At 49.0% G+C, this 21,156-nt stretch overlaps 1 protein-coding gene across 3 annotated transcripts in view; it reads right to left on the bottom strand.

Moving 5' to 3' along the window:
- The window catches only part of dgki (diacylglycerol kinase, iota), a 558,727-nt gene that overhangs the window by 335,753 nt on the left and 201,818 nt on the right, over positions 1-21,156 (bottom strand). For 2 of the 3 annotated variants that reach the window (XM_072484255.1, XM_072484254.1), the window contains exon 8: positions 17,059-17,175. In XM_072484255.1, coding sequence (XP_072340356.1) covers positions 17,059-17,175 — 117 coding nt within the window. The remainder of the gene's footprint in view (positions 1-17,058; positions 17,176-21,156) is intronic. The other variant, XM_072484256.1, reaches the window with a different exon arrangement.

The raw sequence follows: 21,156 nt of genomic DNA on the forward strand, positions 1-21,156 counted from the left end.
ATGGGTGTGACTATGTGCTCATCATAGATTACTTCTCAAATTACCCAGAAGTTGTGAAGCTGTCAGACCTCACATCAAGGACAGTCATCAAGGCCTGCGAGGAGACATTTGCCAGGCATGGTATTCCACTCACTGTCATGAGTGACAATGGTCCCTGCTTCCACAGCCAAGAGTGGTCCAATTTCACCAAGTCATACCAATTCAACCACATCAGCTCAAGCCCACACTACCCGCAGTCCAACGGGAAGGTTGAGAAAGGGGTCCATATAGTGAAGCAGCTGCTCTGCAAGGCTGCGGACTCTGCTTCTGACTTTAACCGTGCGCTGTTGGCGTACAGGGCAACCCCTCTGTTCACCGGTATGTCTCCGGTTCAACTCCGCAGGAATAGAGACCTGCGGACGACTGTTCCAGCCATACACTTACCAGACCTGGATCACCTCCCAGTGCTGCAAAAGGTGCAGCAACTCAGGAACCGGCAAAAGCTGACGTACGATGCTCATGCTACCGATTTGCCTGTGCTATCTCCGGAAGATGCTGTTCGGATCAAGCTACCTGTTGGAGGCTGGTCAGCTCCTGCTGTTGTTGTTCGACAGGCTGCTCCCAGAACGTTTGTAGTTCGTATGGCTGATGGCTCCATTGTCAGGTGCAACAGAACGGCACTGCGCAAAGTTGCCTGCCCACCACCAGATCCTACTTTTCCATATGTTGCCGTGCCTCCTCCGGACACCTCGCACCACGAGGCCACCAATCTGGCAGCAATCCCGCCTGTCAAGGCGCCGTCGTCCCCACCTCCACCTCTCAGGCAGTCGACAAGGATCAGACGCAAGCCCCAAAGATTGGACTTATAGACATTTATCTTGTAAATTTTGTTCTGTATCTGCACGCTAGACACCTCTTATGTATATATTCATCCACTCGCCATTTAATGTAAATAGTTCTACATGTAAATACAGTCGTATATGCTTCAAGCAACCAACATTTTTTTTTTTAAAAGCTGAAATGTCATGATATGTACTTTATGATATACAGACAGGCAGTGAAAGACACCCAGTACAGACAATCAACACACAGAACAGAGCACAACCAAATCACCAGGCAGAACACTAGAAGGTGGTCTCGCACTATAAAACACACGAGGCATCAACACTCTGCTCTTTCCACTGGTGACAACTGTAGTTACAGTCAGGGTGTATATATCAGTTGGCACCTTCTACACGTGGCTCAGAGCTTGTCTGGTCTAGTTAGTTATAGTAAGCACGTTTAGATTAGTAGAGTGTCAAACCCACAGCGAACTGTGTGCACCGCTTAACTAGTTCAATAAAGCGTATTGAACCAACACCAACGTTTAGAGTCTGTTTTCAAGTACAACTGCATCCAGTTGCAGTCCGTGTTACCCCTGGGTGATTAACACAACAAGGTTTATTTGGAATCACGAGCTTTAGGAGCGCAGCTCCTTCACCCACCTGATGAAGGAGCAACACTCACGAAAGCTCGCGATTCCAAATAAACCTGTTGGACTTTAATCTATTATTTAAGAAAGACGAGAGGGGGAATTATGGATCAGCCTGCCTTGCCAGTTATGAGAGTCAATAATGAAGTGTAGAGTGACTGGACATCTTGGAAGTTGTCAGATGCTCGAAGAAACCTCTGAAGAGTAGGTCACGAAAGACCGATCTGAATGGATCTTTTGAACAGGGTAATATCTAGGGATGTCATTTAGAAAGACTTCCAGGTGACATTTGATAACATTCCTCATAGGAGATTGTTCGCCAAATTTGAAGAGAAATTAATTACCAGGTTTGGATATTGGCTTAGCTCCCGAGTCAGGAACTCTGGAAATCAGGCTCGGGAGGAAGTGCCTCAGATATTCGGATTTTCGTCTTGTGCGGGATAGGTGGGAGTTGGTGTGTGGAAATGGGAAGCCGGGCCTGCCTCTCTCGGAAAGAGCATGCCGACGTTCACACGAGGTGCCAGGTGTGGGGGTGGGCTGTTTAAAACGCCCGTCTCAGTGTTCCAGAACTTCGTCTTAGCTGTATAAAAATAATAAAACCAAAAACAACCCTAGAGGCCCCCACAGACTCACCATGTCCCATCCATGCCAACTCATACTACTTCATGTCCCACCGACACCCTCCATGTCAACTGATGTCCCTCTATCCAACCCTGTAGCCCTTACGCCAACTTATTTCTACTTCATGTCAACCCATACCTTACTAATTTACTAACTTACTAACCTTTGACATTATACCCTCCATGTCAACTCACTCGGTATTCACCAGGGGCAGACCTCAGGAGCCATGATAGAATAAATAAAGTTATATATCTATTGATCATTTAACTTTTTAGAAAATAAAACTTTTATTCATAAAAATGCATCCAATCCATTCAAATTACTTCAATTACCTAATCCTTCATGAAAATAAATTACTTACTTCAAGTAGTTAATCTATACATTTGTAACCATAACCCCACATCAAAGGCTTCATATTGGGGCTGGCAATCAAACTGTGAACTTATAGGTCCCACATTGTGATGATGATAAATTGTTAATCACTTGCGCAGCACTAACCCTATAATGATAGCCTTGGAGCTTATGCCAACACTCTGTAAAATTGCAAACACGGATATTTTTCAAATACAGGCTGCTTTTTTTTTTTCAAAAATTCGAAGATCTTGGGAGTGTAAATGCCTCAATTGGTGCACTCTGTTTATCTACTTTATATTCATATTAATACCTACTTTTAACAATCCAAATGGCACATTACCTATCTCCAAGGAGTACTAGGGCCTTCCCAAAATAGTACCTTACCTAGCCAAAAGGCTATCCGACCTCTCCAAATAACTGATTTAGACAATTTGCTCACATGTTTAAAGCTCACAAGTCGTTTGTTGGACATCGCACTAATAAAAATTGCAGCTCACCACCACCTTCTCAAGGACAATTAGGGATAGGCCATAAATATTGGCCTGGGCAGCAACACCCACATCCTGTGAATGAATATAGAAATAAAGCCATGAATGCTTTGTATTGTGACGCTGGCTCTCGGGGCTAAATGGCTTGTGTTCCTACTTAATAATAATCTTTATTAGTGTCACAAGTAGGCTTACATTAACATAGCAATGAAGTTACTGTAAAAAGCCCCTAGTCGCCACACTACGGCACCTGTTCGGGTACACAGAGGGAAAATTCAGAATGTCGAATTTACCTAACAAGCACGTCTTTTGGGAAACCCATGCAGGCAAGGGGAGAATCTGCAGACTGCGCACAGACAGTGACCCAAACCAGGAATCGAACCGGTGACCCTGGTGCTGAGAAGTGGCAGTGCTAACCACTGTGCTATCGTGCCGCATATTTATGGTAATTTTTTGTATTCTGGTGAACTTTTTTTTAATGTTTACGTTACTATTATTTTCACCCAGGCCCTTCTCCCTTTTTTCAGTTTAAAAAACTCTCTACCATACTGTTTGTCCTTTCCATTAGAACCAACTGTTTCTGTTTATGTCGAGCAGTAAAGGAAAGACTTGTACTTAAAAAGCGTATCTCAGGACTGCAAGATCTCCCGAAGAATATCACAGCCAATAAAGTCAGAGTGTCATAGGACAGAATTTAACAGTGTTATGGGAGAGGCATTTTCAGAACCCCAAAATGTATCATGGAGTTCAACCAACCTCCCCCTTTAATGCATTTGTTGCTTTTCCGAGCACACGGCTTGTTCTCTAGGAGTGGGATTACAATTATGGACACGTGGGTTTTTAAACACAAAACAATGTTTATTCTATGAACTCAACTTAACCCTTTTAACTAACCATCGGATCTCTTAACACCCCTTACTTCAAAGATAACCCCAAAAATATTACAACACAAAATAATCCTTCAGTTATTCCTTTCAACATCCAAGAGACTTATCACCTTTAAACAGAAACATCAGGTTAAAGGCATTACTTTTATGAGTTTAAATCACCCAAATAATCCAGAGATAGTCTTTCATGGCAGAGATCACAGTAGATCCAGCTCACTGCAAACACAGACACTCCCAAGCTCTTTTCAAACTGAAACTAAAAACTGCTAAATGGCTGATCTAAAACCCAGCTCCACCCACACTCTGCATTTCTTAAAGGTACATTGCTTAAACATTCATTTCTTAAAGGCACTCTCACATGACAACAGTGTCCCCATTCCCCCTCCCACCATGGAAAATGTTGGGGTTGAGCTTTAGTATCTCAGCCCGATGACATTTAATGCTTGGACAGAAGTTAATTAGTTTCAGGCAGAACTCCCCCCCCACCCCACCCCCCCCCCCCCCCCCCCACCCCCACCAACCCCAATCTGAGCCGAAAGCCCTGTCTCAGAGAACTGGTGGCCACTCAAAAAGCTGTCTGGTCCCAGCAGGGCAGCTATGAATGATAACCACTGCTGGACTTACATTCAGTTCCCAATGGTGAGGGGTCAGGACGAATGGAGAGGGGCTGTTGCCAGGGCCTGGGTGGGGGACTGGTGGAGACACGGCAAAAATATATTGTGAAGTTGACTTGAAAGTTTAATAATTGGAAAGAGCGGCTTGCATTTACGGATTCTTTGGACTTCTCGAAGCACTTTACAATTAAGTAGATATGTTTCTAGTGTACTGATCTATATGATCAAAGTCGGAAACCCTGCTGTACAATTTTTTTTTTAAATGAGGTCGGTTGAGAGATTAATATTGGTGCCCTTTCTCCAGTAAATGCTCTGGAAATGCCCATACAGTCACCTACAGAAAAGACTTAACAGGAGACCCACACTTATATGAACTACTGAGCAGTATGGTATCATAGTAGTTAGCACAGTTGCTTCACACCAGGTTCGATTCCCTGCTTGGGTCACTGTCTGTGCGGAGTCTGCACGTTCTCCCCGTGTCTGTGTGGGTTTTCTCCGGGTGTTCCAGTTTCCTCCCACAGTCCAAAGATGTGCGGGTTTGGTGGATTGGTAATGCTAAATTGCCCTTAGTGTTCAAAAAATGTTAAGTGGGGGTTACTGGGTTACGGGGATAGGGTAGATACGTGGGCTTCTGTAGGGTGCTCTTTGTAAGGGCCGGTGCAGACTCGATGGGCCAAATGGCCTCGTTCTGCACTGTAAATTCTATGATTCAATGATACTTTGGCAGAGATGTACAAGACAACAGCTTAACATTCGATTGCGAGCTTCTTTTGTTTTTGTTTTGGGATTAGGATTTCTACTGCAAAAAGCACAACGCATCATAATTAGATGTGTGTTTGTTTATCTTTAAAATTTCTATGGTTAATAATTGGAACATTTAAACAAAGTCTGAAGTGACTCTGCTTTCTGTCCATGGGGGTTGAGGGATGACCTGATAGAGGTCTACAAGATTATAAGGGATATGGCTACAGTGGATGGGCAGGCACTCTTTCCCAGGGTGGAGGGGTCAGTCACCGGGGAGCATAGGTTTAAGGTCCGTGGGGCAGAGTTTTGAGGAGATGTGAGTGCCAGGTTTTTAACACAGAGGGTGGTGAGTGCCTGGAACGCGTGGCCAGGGGAGGTTGTGGAAGCAGATACATTAACGGCGATCAAAAGGCATCTTGACAAATACATGGATAGGATGGGTATAGAGGGATACGGCACAAGGAAGTGCTGAGGGTTTTGGCCCAAGATTGGTATCTTGACTGTTACAGGCTTGGAAGGCCGAAAGGCCTGTTCCTGTGCTGTATTGTACTTTGTTCTTCTTTGTGAAGAATGATGCCTTCAGCTGAAGCAATTATCAGAACGGTTGTTTAGTTTGTTACCCTGGGCCTAGAGTAAATGTAACTTTTGAACCAGGATTATGAAGGCCATGGTGCATTCAGACCCCTGTGAGAACAATGCAAATTTCAGAAGAAAAACATTCAGAGTAAGAAGGATGGTTAAGGTTGGCCAAATGTAACAAATATCCCTCTTGGAAAAGGAGTGAGGCAAGGATGGATGGATCAACCATCCATTTTGACGTCTTCGTCAACAATGTATTAAATGGTATCAAAGTCCCTGTTCTGGCCATTTTTGAAGAAATTCTGGATCTCCGTTTCACTAATGATATCATATTGGTAGTGAAGTCATGGAACCGAAGAATTCCTACAGTGTAGAAGGAGGCCATTCAGCCCATCGAGTCTGCACCGATCATCTGAAAGAGCACCCTACCTAGGTCCACCCTCCTGCCCTTACTCTGTAACTCCATTACCCCATCTAACCAGAGAATGTGCAAACTCCACACAAATAGTCACCCAAGTCCAGAATTGAACCTAGGTCCCTGGCATTGTGAGGCAGCAGTGCTAACCACAGCTGGGAAACTAATGTACTCTACTCTTTATCAATTACCAAGAGCTCATTGTTATAGTGCAGATAGCCAGCTGGTGAAGGGTAGAATACTGGGGTGTTTGGAGTCTCGATATACTTAGAAGCTAATTATCTACAGAGACATTGCATATCATGCACCCCACACAGCAACCTCTCTTTCAATCTGTCCTATATATAAAATTAGCATGGTGAGTTTCCCAATTAATAGACATAATCTGAATATAATCAACAGCCAACTGATGTAGAATTAGAACTAAACAGTTTTGCACTCGACGTTGAAACCGTGCACAGATAGAGGGACTGGCAGATTGACCTTACTCACCTTCCTTTGAAGGCAGTGGAACCTCTGCAGTTTAAGCTTGCCATGTAACTGTTACAAGCAGCACGGTAGCCTTGTGGGGCAGCACGGTAGCATTGTGGATAGCACAATTGCTTCACAGCTCCAGGGTCCCAGGTTCGATTCCAGCTTGGGTCACTGTCTGTGCGGAGTCTGCACATCCTCCCCGTGTGTGCGTGGGTTTCCTCCGGGTGCTCCGGTTTCCTCCCACAGTCCAAAGATGTGCAGGTTAGGTGGATTGGCCATGATAAATTGCCCTTAGTGTCCAAAATTGCCCTTAGTGTTGGGTGGGGTTACTGGGTTATGGGGATAGGGTGGCGGTGTTGACCTTTGGGTAGGGTGCTCTTTCCAAGAGCCGGTGCAGACTCGATGGGCCGAATGGCCTCCTTCTGAACTGTAAATTCTATGATTCTATGTACAAGCAGCTCTTCAAATTTCAGAAGGGCCTTCTTCAAACCATATATGAAATGCAGGTTATACGGATTTTGGGAGGGGCCAGGAGGAGAACGTTTTAATAATAATAATCTCTATTATCACAAGTAGGCTTACATTAACACTGCAGTGAAGTTACTGTGAAAAGCCCCTAGTCGCCACCCTCTGGCACCTGTTCGGGTACACAGGGGGAAAATTCAGAGTGTCCAATTCACCTAACAGCATGTCTTTCGGGAATTGTGGGAGGAAACGGAAGCACCTGGGGGAAACCAACGCAGACATGGGGAGAACATGCAGACTCCACACAGACGGTTACCCAAGCCGGGAATCAAACCTTGGACCCTGGTGCTGTGAAGCCAGTGCTAACCACTATGCTACCGTGCTGCCATACTTTTTTCAGGGAGAGGGGACAGGGCCTACAATAACCTGAAACTAGTACTCCGATAGAAGGCAGCCTCGTGACATCATTTTTTGCAAAGTGAATGATAAGACAATACTTTGGGATCTTGGGCTCCGCGTAGTAAAATGTCCAGAATGTCCTGAGAAGCGTTATCAAGCAACTTTTGATGTCCAGCCATATAAGGAGTTATAAGGATGAATAATCATAACCTTAGACAAAGATGTACAGCGGGATTCTCCGTCGGTGGGATTCACCGTCGGTGGGATCCTCCGCTTCACCGGCAGTGTACCCACGCCCACAGGTTTCCAGACGGCGTGGGATGGTCACAATGGGAAATCCCATTGGCTGGCTGCCGGAACGGAGGATCCCGCTGCCGTGCCAGAAAACAAAGCTGGCGGGAGAGAATGTCCCACCCGTAGTTTTTTAATGAGTGTCTCGAAGGATAAGCGAGAGATAGAGAGGCCGAGAGGTGTAGGGGGAGAATCAGAGTTTAGGGCCTTGGCAACTGAAGGACTGGATACCAATGATGAAGCAGCTAAAGTTGGATGCTTGAGATGCTGAAGTTGGAGGACTTGGAAATCTGTGGGGCTAGAGGCCACAAAGTTCGGGAATAAGTCAGGCCATAGAGCGATTTGAAAACAAGAATGAGAATTTTGAAATTGAGGGTTTTGCTATAACCTGAAGGCAATGTAGGCGAGTGAGCACAGTAGTTGAATGGGACATGGTGTGTGGTTAGGATGTGGGCAGCATGCGAGTTTGTATAAGATGGAAGATGGGAGGCTGACCAGGAGAGCATTGGAATAGTCAATACTAGATGTAACAAAGGCACAAATGAAGGTTTGAGCAGCAGATGGGCTGAGGGATGAGCAGAGTCGAGTGATGTTACAGAGGAAGAAAAGTAGGCAATCTGGGCGGCGGATGTGGTAATATGCATCACTGTAAGTACACAAGGGGTTAATGTAAATATACGTAGACTAGCTAGACACTAGAGGGAGCACCAGAGACATGACACACAGACATTCAACCAATAGGCCAGTCAGATAGGACACGACCAATGGGCAGTCACAACACACACAAGAGGTGACATTACCACAGGAGGGCATTACACCAACCCATATAAAAGGACACAGCACACATGATCTTCCTCTTTCCAGTGGAGACATTCGGTGAGTACAGGCACAGGGTTGATTGAACATCACACCCACCACGTGGATTGTAGCAGACTGGTTTGTCAGTCTGAGTAGCTATCTCCAAGTCTGAACCCTCCTTTGTCAGAGTGCACATCAAGGAAGCAGCTTATGCTACGTCAAGAGCATAACAAAACAGCGGGTTAATCTTGATGCCAAATATATCGGGTGGGGATGGTCTGGCTCAGACTCAGAAAGTTGCCAGAGAGAGGGCAGAGTCAGCAACTGGGGACCACAGCTTGCAGGAATCAAAGAGAATAGCTTCAGTTTTCCCAATATAGAGGACATTACTTCTCTTCCAATACTGGATATGAACTGGCGGCGTGACAAATCAGAGATTATGGAGAAATGGAGAGAAGTGGTGATAAGGTAGAGCTGGCTTTGGTTGCTTCATGCTAAAACAAAGCTTGTAAGAAATGGTCTTGGGTTTACAAGTCTTACAATGCAAAAGCTCTGGCTCAAACAATATCAACAATGAATGCCGCCATAAAAATGGCAATAAAAGCTAATTACTCAGGGAAAAGCATTGGTTTCCGATTGAGCCTCAAATGGCGAGCACTTCTCTTGGCAAGCTAACGGTGAAGAGTTACTGGGCCAACAAAGACTTGTTTACATTCGTTTTAGAGCTTTTCTCAGCAGAAGCTCAGGTCTTCATTTCCTGACTTGAGAAACACAGCCTGTTGTTTAGATACTCCAGCCTCTGCGGACAATTCTATGACCAGCATCCCTAGCCAAGGAGTTTCCAAGCTCTGAGAATCAGACCAAATAGTATCCAGATGAGGGCAAATTAAACTCCAGAATTGCAAGCAGAGACCCAAAGATCGGTCCCATGGTTCCTGTAAAAATAGACTGTGAGGCATTTGTCTCTCAACAGGAACACAACGTCCCCATCCTGCATAATTGCGATCAGCTTTGATACATTTCTGACCCTCCAGATACTATAACGTGCTTAATGGGGTCTTCTGGCCTGGGTCTGAAAGTAAAGCTGAAGATTTGGAATAGAGTCAGCGTTGAGGCCATGACTATTGGACAGGGTCTGTGAATATAGGAACATTCAGATTAGGAGCAGGGCTAGCACATTTGGCCTTTCGAGCCTGAACCTGTCATTCAATATGATCATGGCTGATCTCATCTCGACGTCAACTCCACTTTCCCGCCATGACCCTTGACTCTCCTGGAGATCAAGAATCTAACTCAGCTTTGAATATATTGAATGTTTTCTGTAGAGGATTCCAAAGACCACTTTCGAACAGAATAAATTCCCTCTCATTTCCATTTTAAATAGGATCCGTCTCATTTTAAAACAGTGCCTCAGTTCATAGAATCATAGAATTTGCAGTGCAGAAGGAGGTCATTCGGCCCATCGAGTCTGCACCGGCCCTCGGAAAGAGCACCCGACTTAACCCACACCTCCACCGTAACCCCAGAACCCAGTAACCCCACCAACCTTTTTTTTTGGACACTTAGGGGCAATTTAGCATGGCCGATCCACCTAACCTGTACGTCTTTGGGCTGTGGGAGGAAACCGGAGCACCCGGAGGAAACCCACGCAGACACGGGGAGAACGTGCAGACTGCGCACAGACAGTGACCCAAGCCGGGAATCGAACCTGGGACCCTGGAGCTGTGAAGCAACAGTGCTGCCATTCTAATATTCCCCACCAGTGGAAACATCTTCTCTGCATCCACCCTGTCAAGCCCCCTCTGAATCTTTATATATTTTAATAAGGTCACCCGCCATTCTTCAAAACCCAATGAACAACGTTTCCTTAGAAGACGTGACTCCATTATGGGCGTCACCTCACTGACCTTCACTCATCTTTGGATTCCTTAATGATAATGCCAGATTTTAAATAACGTTCAAACTGATTGCTAAAAGTTTGCCTTGGCCTGTTTGTCTCGGGCATTTGATCAGAATACAGAGTGCAGCTTAACTGATGCAGGAGACTGGCTACAAGTGATTATTATTGTTAACGGGTAACTTGAAACTGAACATCTAAATACAACGATTATTCCTGAAGCAGGTCACGCACTTGAGACACTAATCAGTGTGGCATTGCCTACTGATTCTGTCCTGACGGTGCCCCACAGTCTTAGCTAATTACAGCTGATGTTAAAGAGGTAAGGAATATGTCTGCAATGCAGAAGATATGTCTCTGACCCTGTAAATATAAACCAATGGGTGGTAACAGAGAAAGGGCAAGCAATTCAATTGGACAAGAACGAGCAAGACGGTTTTCCAGGGCGGAATCTTCCGGTAACGGCAGTTGCGGGATGCAGCGCAGTGGGCAGGGAAGAACGTAATTTGGCATGAGGTCAAATATCAGGGACGGGATTCTCCATTTCAGAAACTAAGGGCTGAATTGTCCATCGGCGGAACCTTCCGCTTCGCTGGCGCGCACTCACACCCGCGGATTTCCCGACGTCGTCCGTGTGCCCACAATGGGAAACCCCATTGGCCGGCTTGAGGGACGGCGTGGGCGCGCCGCACCAGAAAACAGGTGCGTCAGGACGGAGAATCTACCCCATGTGTTGACGCTGGTACAGAATCGGTGGACTCCGACGACAACTAACTTGGCACTGGTCCCGGAGCAATTCATCCTCCCTTAATGGGCTGGCACTGGCGCCATGTGGAACACCACCATTTCCAATGAAAAACGGCGTCTGATTCGCCGGGGTTGGGATTGCCACTTGAGAGGCTGACAAGCTCCAGCCGCATATTAGCATTGCACTCCCCATACACACACACACATCCCAGCCAGCAAGATGGCGGCACGTAGAGCGGCACCCCGAATCACGGATGCAGAACTTGAGACCCTGCAGGGCGCCGTGAAGGAGAGGCGGACCATTCTGTTCCCCGGAGTGGAAAGGTGGCTGCCACCTGCCGCCTTACACCGGACCTGGGCGCAGGTGGCAGAGGCTGTGGGCGCCTTGGGCCCCACCGCCAAGACCAGACAGCAGTGCAGGAAGCTGCACAACCTCCTCAGGGTGGCCAAGGTGAGTAAACAGCACCATGCCACTGGCACCAACTACGCTCGTAATTTCCCCACACCCGGAAGGTGATCAAACCACTCGCCAACATTGTGTGCACCAAATGCCAGCACCATATTGCCCGCCATGGCTGGTCACAATGGCTACCCAGCTGCCCACCTCCTGTGTTGCATGCGCCCTACTGCCTAACACTATGCGCTTTCTGTCTCCCCCCCACCCACCTCAGGAGAGAGAAGTCCAGAGGGGGATTGCCGGACCTGGAGCCTTCACCGTCGCGCAGCAGGGCCACTGGGCCGGGTCGGTGGGCCCGGAGAAAGGGCAGTCGCCGACACGGATGTCGGCATCGGGCAACACCCCTGATTTGTGATGTCCCTATGGTATGTGTGGCACCACCTCCGCCACCCCCCTAACACCCCCTCACAACCAACCCCCCTCCCCCACACCACCTCCACACCACCCCTTAAATACCCCCTCACAACCAACCCCCCTCCCCCACACCACCTCCACACCACCCCTTAAATACCCCCTCACAACCCCCTCACAACCAACCCCCCTCCCCCACACCACCTCCACACCACCCCTTAAATACCCCCTCACAACCAACCCCCCTCCTCCACACCACCCCCTTACACCCCCTCACAACCAGCCCCCCTCCCCCACACCACCTCCACACCACCCCCTTACACCCCCTCACAACCAGCCCCCCTCCCCACACCACCTCCACACCACCCCCTTACACCCCCTCACAACCAACCCCCCTACCCCTCAACACCTCCACACCACCCCTTAAATACCCCCTCACAACCAACCCCCCTCCTCCACACCACCTCCACACCACCCCCTTACATCTCCTCACAACCAGCCCCCCTCCCCCACACCACCTTCACACCACCCCCTTACACCCCCTCACAACCAACCCCCCTACCCCTCACCACCTCCACACCACCCCCTTACAACCAACCCCCCTCCCTCGCACCACCTCCACACCACCCCCTTACACCCCCTCACAACCCCCTCACAACCAACCCCCCTCCCCCACACCACCTCCACACCACCCCCTTACACCCCCTCACAACCAACCCCCCTCCCCCACACCACCTCCACACCACCCCTTAAATACCCCCTCACAACCAACCCCCCTACCCCTCACCACCTCCACACCACCCCCTTACACCCCCTCACAACCCCCTCACAACCAACCCCCCTACCCCACACCACCTCCACACCACCCCCTTACACCCTCTCACAACCCCCTCACAACCAACCCCCCTCCCTCACACAACCTCCACACCACCCCCTTACACCCCCTCACAACCAACCCCCCTCCCGTGCACCACCTCCACACCACCCCCTTACACCCCCTCACAACCATCCCCCTTCCCCCACACCACCTCCACATCACCCCCTTACACCCCCTCACAACTCCCTCACAACCAACCCCCCTCCTGCACCACATCCACCACCCCCGTAACACCCCCTCACAACCAATCCCCCTGCCCCACACAACCTCCACACCACCTCACCTCCCCCACCCTACTCACCACCGCAACCTACGATCCAATCATAATAATAATAATCTTTATCAGTGTTTACAAATCGGCTAACAACATCACTGCAATGAAGTTACTGTGAAAATCCCCTCGTCGCCACATCCCGGCACCAGTTTGGGTACACAGAGGCACCGGAGATTGGCATTCAACCAGGTGCCTGGGGCCGGACACGATCTTTGGGTCACGCGCAATTCTCCGCCCAATTGCGTTTCGTGATTCCGGCATCGCTTGACTGAGAATCTCACCTAGTTTCTTGCCGTGAGGATGACAGTCAGAATTCTGTCCCGGGACTTTAGCGGTGGGTTAAAGGCAGATCGGGGATCCTGATGGACAGCATCAGGAAGCTCTTTTGCATATATTAGCATCTCGTGCATGTTCACTAAAAGGTTACCTCGCTGGAATTAAGTTCTCCAGCAAAATTAAACTCGCCGCCAGCGGGAAAATAGGAAGATCCGGTTTTACAACTGTATATAAATGGCGAGCACCTGGCAAGCTTCACCTCTTCTTTGGCTTTGAGGTCAGTAGAAGCCTTCATAGGACCGCTCACAACTTGACTAAATTCGGGTAGCGCAAGCTGCCCAAAGGCTGGAAGTGGGGGAGGGGGTTAGGGTGGATCGAAGGTGGGAAGTGGGGGAGGGGGTTAGGGTGGATCGAAGGTGGGAAGTGGGGGAGGGGGTTAGGGTGGATCGAAGGTGGGAAATGGGGGAGGGGGTTAGGGTGGGGCGGAGGCGGGAAGTGGGGGAGGGGGTTAGGGTGGGGCGGAGGCGGGAAGTGGGGGAGGGGGTTAGGGTGGAGTGAAGGTGGGAAGTGGGGGAGGGGGTTAGGGTAGGGCGGAGGCGGGAAGTGGGGGAGGGGTTTAGGGTGGAGTGAAGGTGGGAAGTGGGGGAGGGGGTTAGGGTGGAGTGAAGGTGGGAAGTGGGGGAGGGGGTTAGGTGGAGTGAAGGTGGGAAGTGGGGGAGGGGGTTAGGGTGGGGTTGAGGCGGGAAGTGGGGGAGGGGGTTAGTGTGTAGTGAAGGTGGGAAGTGGGGGAGTGGGTTAGGGTGGAGCGAAGGTGGGAAGTGCGGGAGGGGGTTAGGGTGGAGCGGAGGTGGGAAGTGGGGGAGGGGGTTAGGGTGGGGCGGGAACAGGAAGTGGGGGAGGGGGTTAGGGTGGAGTGAAGGTGGGAAGTGGGGGAGGGGGTTAGGGTGGAGTGAAGGTGGGAAGTGGGGGAGGGGGTTAGGGTGGGGCAGAGGCGGGAAGTGGGGGAGGTGGTTAGGGTGGGGTTGAGGCGGGAAGTGGGGGAGAGGGTTAGGACGGAGTGGAGGTGGGAAGTGGGGGAGGGGGTTAGGGTGGGGTGGAGGTGGGAACTGGGGGAGGGGGTTAGGGTAGAGCGGAGGCGGGAAGTGGGGGAGGGGGTTAGGGTGGGGTGGAGGTGGGAAGTGGGGGAGGGGGTTAGGGTGGAGCGGAGGTGGGAAGTGGGGGAGGGGGTTAGGACGGAGTGGAGGTCGGAGGTGGGGGAGTGGTTAGGGTGGAGCGGAGGTGGGAAGTGGGGGATTAGACTGATCCTGGGAGGCAGGGCTAAGGGGGAGGGGGTTAGGCTGATCCTGGGAGGCGGGGCTAAGGGGGAGGGGTTTAGGCTGATCCTGGGAGGCGGGGCTAAAGGGAGGGGGTTAGGCTGTTCCAGGGAGGCGGGGCTAAGGGGGAGGGGGTTAGGCTGATCCTGGGAGGCGGGGCTAAAGGGATGGGGTTAGGCTGTTCCAGGGAGGCGGGGCTAAGGGGGAGGGGATAAGGCTGATCCTGGGAGGCGTGACTAAGGGGGAGGGGGTTAGGCTGATCCTGGGAGGTGGGGCTAAAGGGTAGGGGGTTAGGCTGATCCTGGGAGGTGGGAAGTGGGGGAGGGGGTTAGGGTGGGGCGGAGGTGGGAAGTGAGGGAGGGGGTTAGGCTAATCCTGGGAGGTGGGAAGTGGGGGAGGGGGTACGCTGATCCTGGGAGGCGGGGCTAAGAGGGAGGGGGTTAGGGTGATCCTGGGAGGCGGGGCTAAGGGGGAGCAGGTTAGGCTGATCCTGGGAGGCGGGGCTAAGGGGAGGGGGTTAGGCTGATCCTGGGTGGCGGGGCTAAGGGGGAGGGGGTTAGGCTGATCCTGGGAGGTGGGGCTAAGGGGGAGGGGGTTAGGCTGATCCCGGGAGGCAGGGCTAAGGGGGAGGGGGTTAGGCTGATCCTGGGAGGCGGGGCTAAGGGGTGGGGGTTCGGCTGATCCTGGGAGGCGGGGCTAAGGGGGAGGGGGTTAGTCTGATCCTGGGAGGCGGGGCTAAGGGGGAGGGGGTTAGTCTGATCCTGGGAGGCGGGGCTAAGGGGGAACGGTGGGAGTTGTCCAGATGCCCTTTAAATATTTTTATTTTTCATTTTCAAATTTAGAGTACCCAATTATTTTTCTCCAATTAAGGAGCAGTTTAGTGTGGCCAATCCACCTAACCTGCACATCTTTGGGCTGTGGGGGTGAAACCCACGCAGTCATGGAGAGAATGTGCAAACTCCACACGGACAGTGACCCAGGGCCGGGATTCGAACCTGGGTCCTCAGCGCCGCAGTCCCAGTGCTAACCACTGCGCCACTGGTGCCCTTTAAATATGGCGCCTGATCCTTCGACCCCCATGAGGTAACAGCGGAAAGAACTTCCAGTCCTTCCAAAGCCATAGGCGACTCGGGGCTTTTCACAGTAACTTCTTCGCAGTGTTAATGTAAGCCTACTTGTGACAGTAAAGATTTTTATATTACAGGATTCACCACAGATAAATAAACAATGAGTTGAATAGCACAAGATCGCTCATAGTCAGCATCCTGCCATCGTAGCCCCCCCCCCCCCCCCCCCCCTCTCCCAGTGGAAAACACTCAGTCCCCAGCATTGGACCTCGACATATGAATGGAAGATTCCTCAACCAGTCCCTAAAGCATTTATGGCTCGTAGCCCTGTCTTACCAGGGATAATCTCTTCATTCTGGACTGCAAGTCGAGTGACATGTGCATCTAAAGAGTAAGACAATCTGAGATGGTGGTGTTCAGCTGGATAGTTTATACCACAGAAAAATGTCTGCAGGAGAGAAGTGCTAACATTGGCTGACGTGGTAGGTCACTTCTCAGAAAGGCAGCAGTAAGGAGCTGAATCACAGAGCCCCGTGTATTCTCTAGAGTTACCTTAGGTACAAGAGCTGGGTTGTGGCTCGTGATTATTTCCGAGAAAGGCCCTGGCCGCTGTTTGATAAACTGAGTAAGGAAGCAATACTGCACCACCTCTAGAAACATACATTCTTCATCATTTTGCCCTCTACTGTTTTACCGGTCAATATTCAGGCAACTGAAATCTCCCATGATTAACAGTCTGGCCTTTTTACAGGCCTCACTGACCTTCCGTACCGAGCAGGTTGCAACAATACCCAATGATCACTTGGGTCAGAACGTTCCATGCACTGCGTTGTATTTAACCATGCTCATGCTTTGACTCAAGTGTAGAGACATGTTTACACATTTTCATTGAAGGGCATGCAGCAACAAATGGTCAACAATGACACTAGTTCATTAATATTCAATATTCCACCTCATTGAAAAAAGAAGCGGCTGACATTTCCACGACAGCCAAAGCGTAGCGCCACAGGAAGCTGTTCACAGGAGCATGGCATGCCAGTGAAGTGGTTAAATATCTTGGTTAGTGTATGCCAGGATATTTTCTGGGTGGTGATGATGTTGTTAAAGTTGATATGGTGACATCCCTACCTCATACTGAGGCTCCCTAATGATGTAGAACCTCAAGGAAAGAGTATTGAGAATGGATATGAGGCAGGTAGCGGGTGCTCTGTGCTTTATACCTGTGGTTTTTTCACCTTTATAATCCACGTCGGGGGTATAATGACTGCAGCGTGCACACCTAGCGAACACAGCTCCTCGATGTGATGTAACATGAAACATGTCACCTTATTGTGAAACTGAAAGAAGAAAGACAATTTGACAAAAATTAGCGAAAGACATTTGCAAATGAAGCACCATCAACGGCTTTCCTCTTGATCAACCGCTGTCTAGTGAGGACTATCCTTTACCTTGGTACAAACATTGGAGAGATGGTGGCATCGCGGTCATGTCACTAGACCAGAGGCCCAGGCAAATTCTCTGGGGCATGGATTCAAATCCCACCATCGACAGCTGGTGGAATTTAAATTCAATTGATTTCTTTTTAAAAACTGGACCATAAGTAAGTCATCAGTAATGGTGGCCATGAAACCATTGTCGGTTGTTGGAAAAAAACTCTGGTTAATTAATGCCCTTTAGGGAAAGAAATACGCCGTCCTTACCTGGTCTGACCTACATGAGGATGACTCTTAACTTTGCTCGAAATTAGCTGAGCTAACTGCCCTCTACAATGGCTGAAGAAATCACTCAGTTCAGGGGTGATTAGGGATGGGTAACAAATGCCACTCTTTCCAGTGATATCCACATCCGTGAAAGAATAAAAGAAAAACAAGGACTACCTTTTCTGTGGACCAATAGGTAACCAATTAAAGCCTCCTTGTATCCGTGAACAATTGGTGTCAGTAATAATCATCCATTATCCACCAGAAAAACAGGGGTGGGATTCACTGGCCGCACCGGCCCGGCGACATGGAATTCCCGCACGATGTCAATGGACCGTTACAGTGTCCGCGTCCCACCCATGGCGGGGTGGAAGAATCCGGCCCTAGTTTTCCAGAAAGAACTACAGTTGTTCAGGAGGATCTTCATTATCAATATAGCAACAGCTTGGGCTGACAAGTGGCAAGTTACATTTGCACCACACATGTGCCAGGCAATGACCATCCCCTACAAGAGAAGATCTAACCATCGTCCCTTGACATTCAATGGCATTACCACCGTTGAATCCCCCACTATCAACATCATGGGGTTACAATTGACCAGAAACTGAACTGGTCTAGCCAGATTAATACTGTGGCTACAAGGGCAGGTCAAAGGCTAGGAGTCCTACGGCGAGTAACCCATCTCCTGACCCATCAAAGCCTGTCCACCATCTACAAGGGACAAGTCAGGAGTGTCGTGGAATACTCTCCACTTGCCTGGATGAGTGCAGCTCCAACAACACACAAGAAAATCAACACCATCCAGGGCAAAGCAGTCTGCTTGATTGCTCCCTCTTCCTCAAACATTCAAACCCCCCACCGACGAACAGTGGCAGCCATGCATACCATCTGCAGATGCACTGCAGTAACTCACCAAGGTTCCTTAGACAACATCTTCCAAACCCACGATCACTACCATCTAGAAGGGCAAGAGCAGCAGATACCTGTGAAGCCCACCACCTTGAGGTTCTCCTCCAAGTCACTCTCCACCCTGACATGGAAATATATCGCCGTTCCTTCACTGTCGCTGGGGCAACATCCTAGAACTCTCTCCCTAACAGCACAGAGGGTGTACCTACACTTGAAGGACTGCAGCTGTTCACTAAGGCAACTCATCACTGCCTTCTAAAGGGCAACTAGGGATGGGCAATAAATGCTGGCCTAACCAGTGACGCCAATGAATTTTAAAAAAGCATTGAATTAAGGGCCATGTAAATATATCTCATTGCAATACATGTCAAATGGATCAATTCCAAGTTACACAGGGTAGGATTACCACTCCCTCCCTCCTCCTGCCCAGTGGCGTGCTTCCCTGTGCTGGAGATGGCTCACCAGTAGCCACCGACGGGATCTTCCAATCCCGCTGAGGTCTACGGCATTTTGCGGGGGATCGCAGTGCAGGGGTCGCCTTTGGCGAGAACGGAAGATCCCACCTGCGATAAGGGCCAGGAGATCCCACCCACAGTGTTAGTGCCAGACTACAGGGTGGCTACAATTGAACAACAGAACACAGAGAAAGTGAGAGAAGAATAAGTTTCCATTTGGAGAGGTCATAGAGGTCAAATCTTGCAGGATCCACTCTTGACACACCACAACCTGCTGAGTATGATGTGTAGGTCAGGTGATGCACCCTGTCTATCTACAGGAAATGACAACAGGAAACAATCTCACTAGTGCCCTACATGACTGAAGCATAATCTCACTACAGTTGTACCCAATACCCCTCGCAATAAATGATAACATTCGTTTATAATAATGATCTTTAATGTCACAAGTAGGCTTACATTAACACTGCAATGAAGTTACTGCGAAAAGCTCCGAGTCGCCACATTCCGGCGCCTGTTCGGGTACACTGAGGGAGAATTCAGAATGTCCAAATTACCTAACAGCACGTCTTTCGGGACTTGTGGGAGGAAACCGGAGCACCCGGAGGAAACCCACGCAGACACGGGGAGAAAGTGCAGACTCCGCACAGACAGTGACCCAGGCCGGGAATCGAACCCTGGCGTTATGAAGCCACAGTGCTAACCACTGTGCGCTTTCCCAATTATCTGCCGTACCTGGATATTAGTCTTTTGTGATTCATGCACTAGGATACCCAGATCCCTCTGCACCTCAGAGCTCTACAATCACTCATCATTTAGATAATATATTTTGTTTTTATTCTTCCTTCCAAAATGGCGAAATTTTCAGTTTCCCACATTATACTACATTTGCTAGATTCTTGCCCAATCATTTAACCTATCTATATCCTCCTTATGTGCTTGTAACTTACTTTCCTACCAATCTTTGGTCATCAGCAAATTTGATAACCGTCCCTTCAATTCCTTCCTCCAAGTCCTTTATATAAATTCTAAATAGTGGAGGTCCAACCACCGATTCCTGTGGCACACTTCTCGCTTTATCTTGCCAACCTCAAAGTTACCCATTTGTGCCTACTCTCTGCTTCATCTATCTATGCCAATATGTTACTCCCGAGAGCATGACCTTCTGGTCCCGCCATTGTCAATGGGCTTTCCTGCTGCACCCCTCGCTGTCGGCAAACCCTTGCCGGGGGGTACGCCGTAGGCGGGACTGGAAGATTCTGCCAACTTGAGCAGCTGGAAAATTCTGGCCATAGACTCAGACCCACTCATCTCTCCCTCAAACTGAATGTAAAATTCAATATTATTATGGTCGCTGCTACTCACTATGAAGCCATTAATTACTCCCATTATTCCTCAATACCAGGTCTATTTAACATTCTCTCCGATTGACTCCAGAAAGTGCTGTTCTAAGAAACATTCTCATCGAGGCTGCCTTTGCCCATCTGACCTTCCCAGTCTATATGTAAATAGATTTCCTTTAATTATCGCCGTGCCTTTCTGACAAGCACCAATTGTTTTTTTACTTTCTGTTGCACCTACCATGTGATTACTGTTAGGGAGGCCTGTACATGCCTCCCGCCAGTGAGTTCCTGCCTTTACCATTTCCCATCTCTACCCAAACAGTTTCCAGATCTTGGTTTTCTGAACTTAGGTCATCCCTCTCTACTGTGCTAATACCATCAATACCTAACAGAGCTGCCCCATCACCATTTCCTCGCTTTCTGTCCTTCCTAAGTATCCTGTACCCTTTAATATTCAGGTCCCAATCTATGTCTTCTTGCATCCATCTCCCTGTAATGGCTATCAAATCGTACTTACTTATTCCTATGTGCGTTCTGAGAGATGTAAATTTTATCCTTTTATTCTTTTTACAACCTCTAGTCGAATAATAATATATTTTTTTTTTAAATAATATTTTATTGAAAATTTTTGGTCAACCAACACAGTACATTGTGCATCCTTTACACAACATTGTAACAATACAGATAATAATGACCTTTTTTATTTAAACAAGAACAACAAAAAAAAAAAAACAACAACAAATAAATAAATATTAAATAACAAAAATAAAAACTAGCCCTAATTGGCAACTACCTTGTCTCAGGCCCCCCCCCCCCACCCCCCCCCCATCCCTCCCCCCCCCCCCCAAGTCCTGGGCTGCTGCTGCTGCCTTCTTTTTTTTCCCCCATCTATCTTTCCGCAAGATATTCGA

The sequence above is a fragment of the Scyliorhinus torazame genome, chromosome 19 (assembly GCF_047496885.1).
Source record: "Scyliorhinus torazame isolate Kashiwa2021f chromosome 19, sScyTor2.1, whole genome shotgun sequence".
In the NCBI taxonomy this organism is placed as follows: domain Eukaryota; kingdom Metazoa; phylum Chordata; class Chondrichthyes; order Carcharhiniformes; family Scyliorhinidae; genus Scyliorhinus; species Scyliorhinus torazame.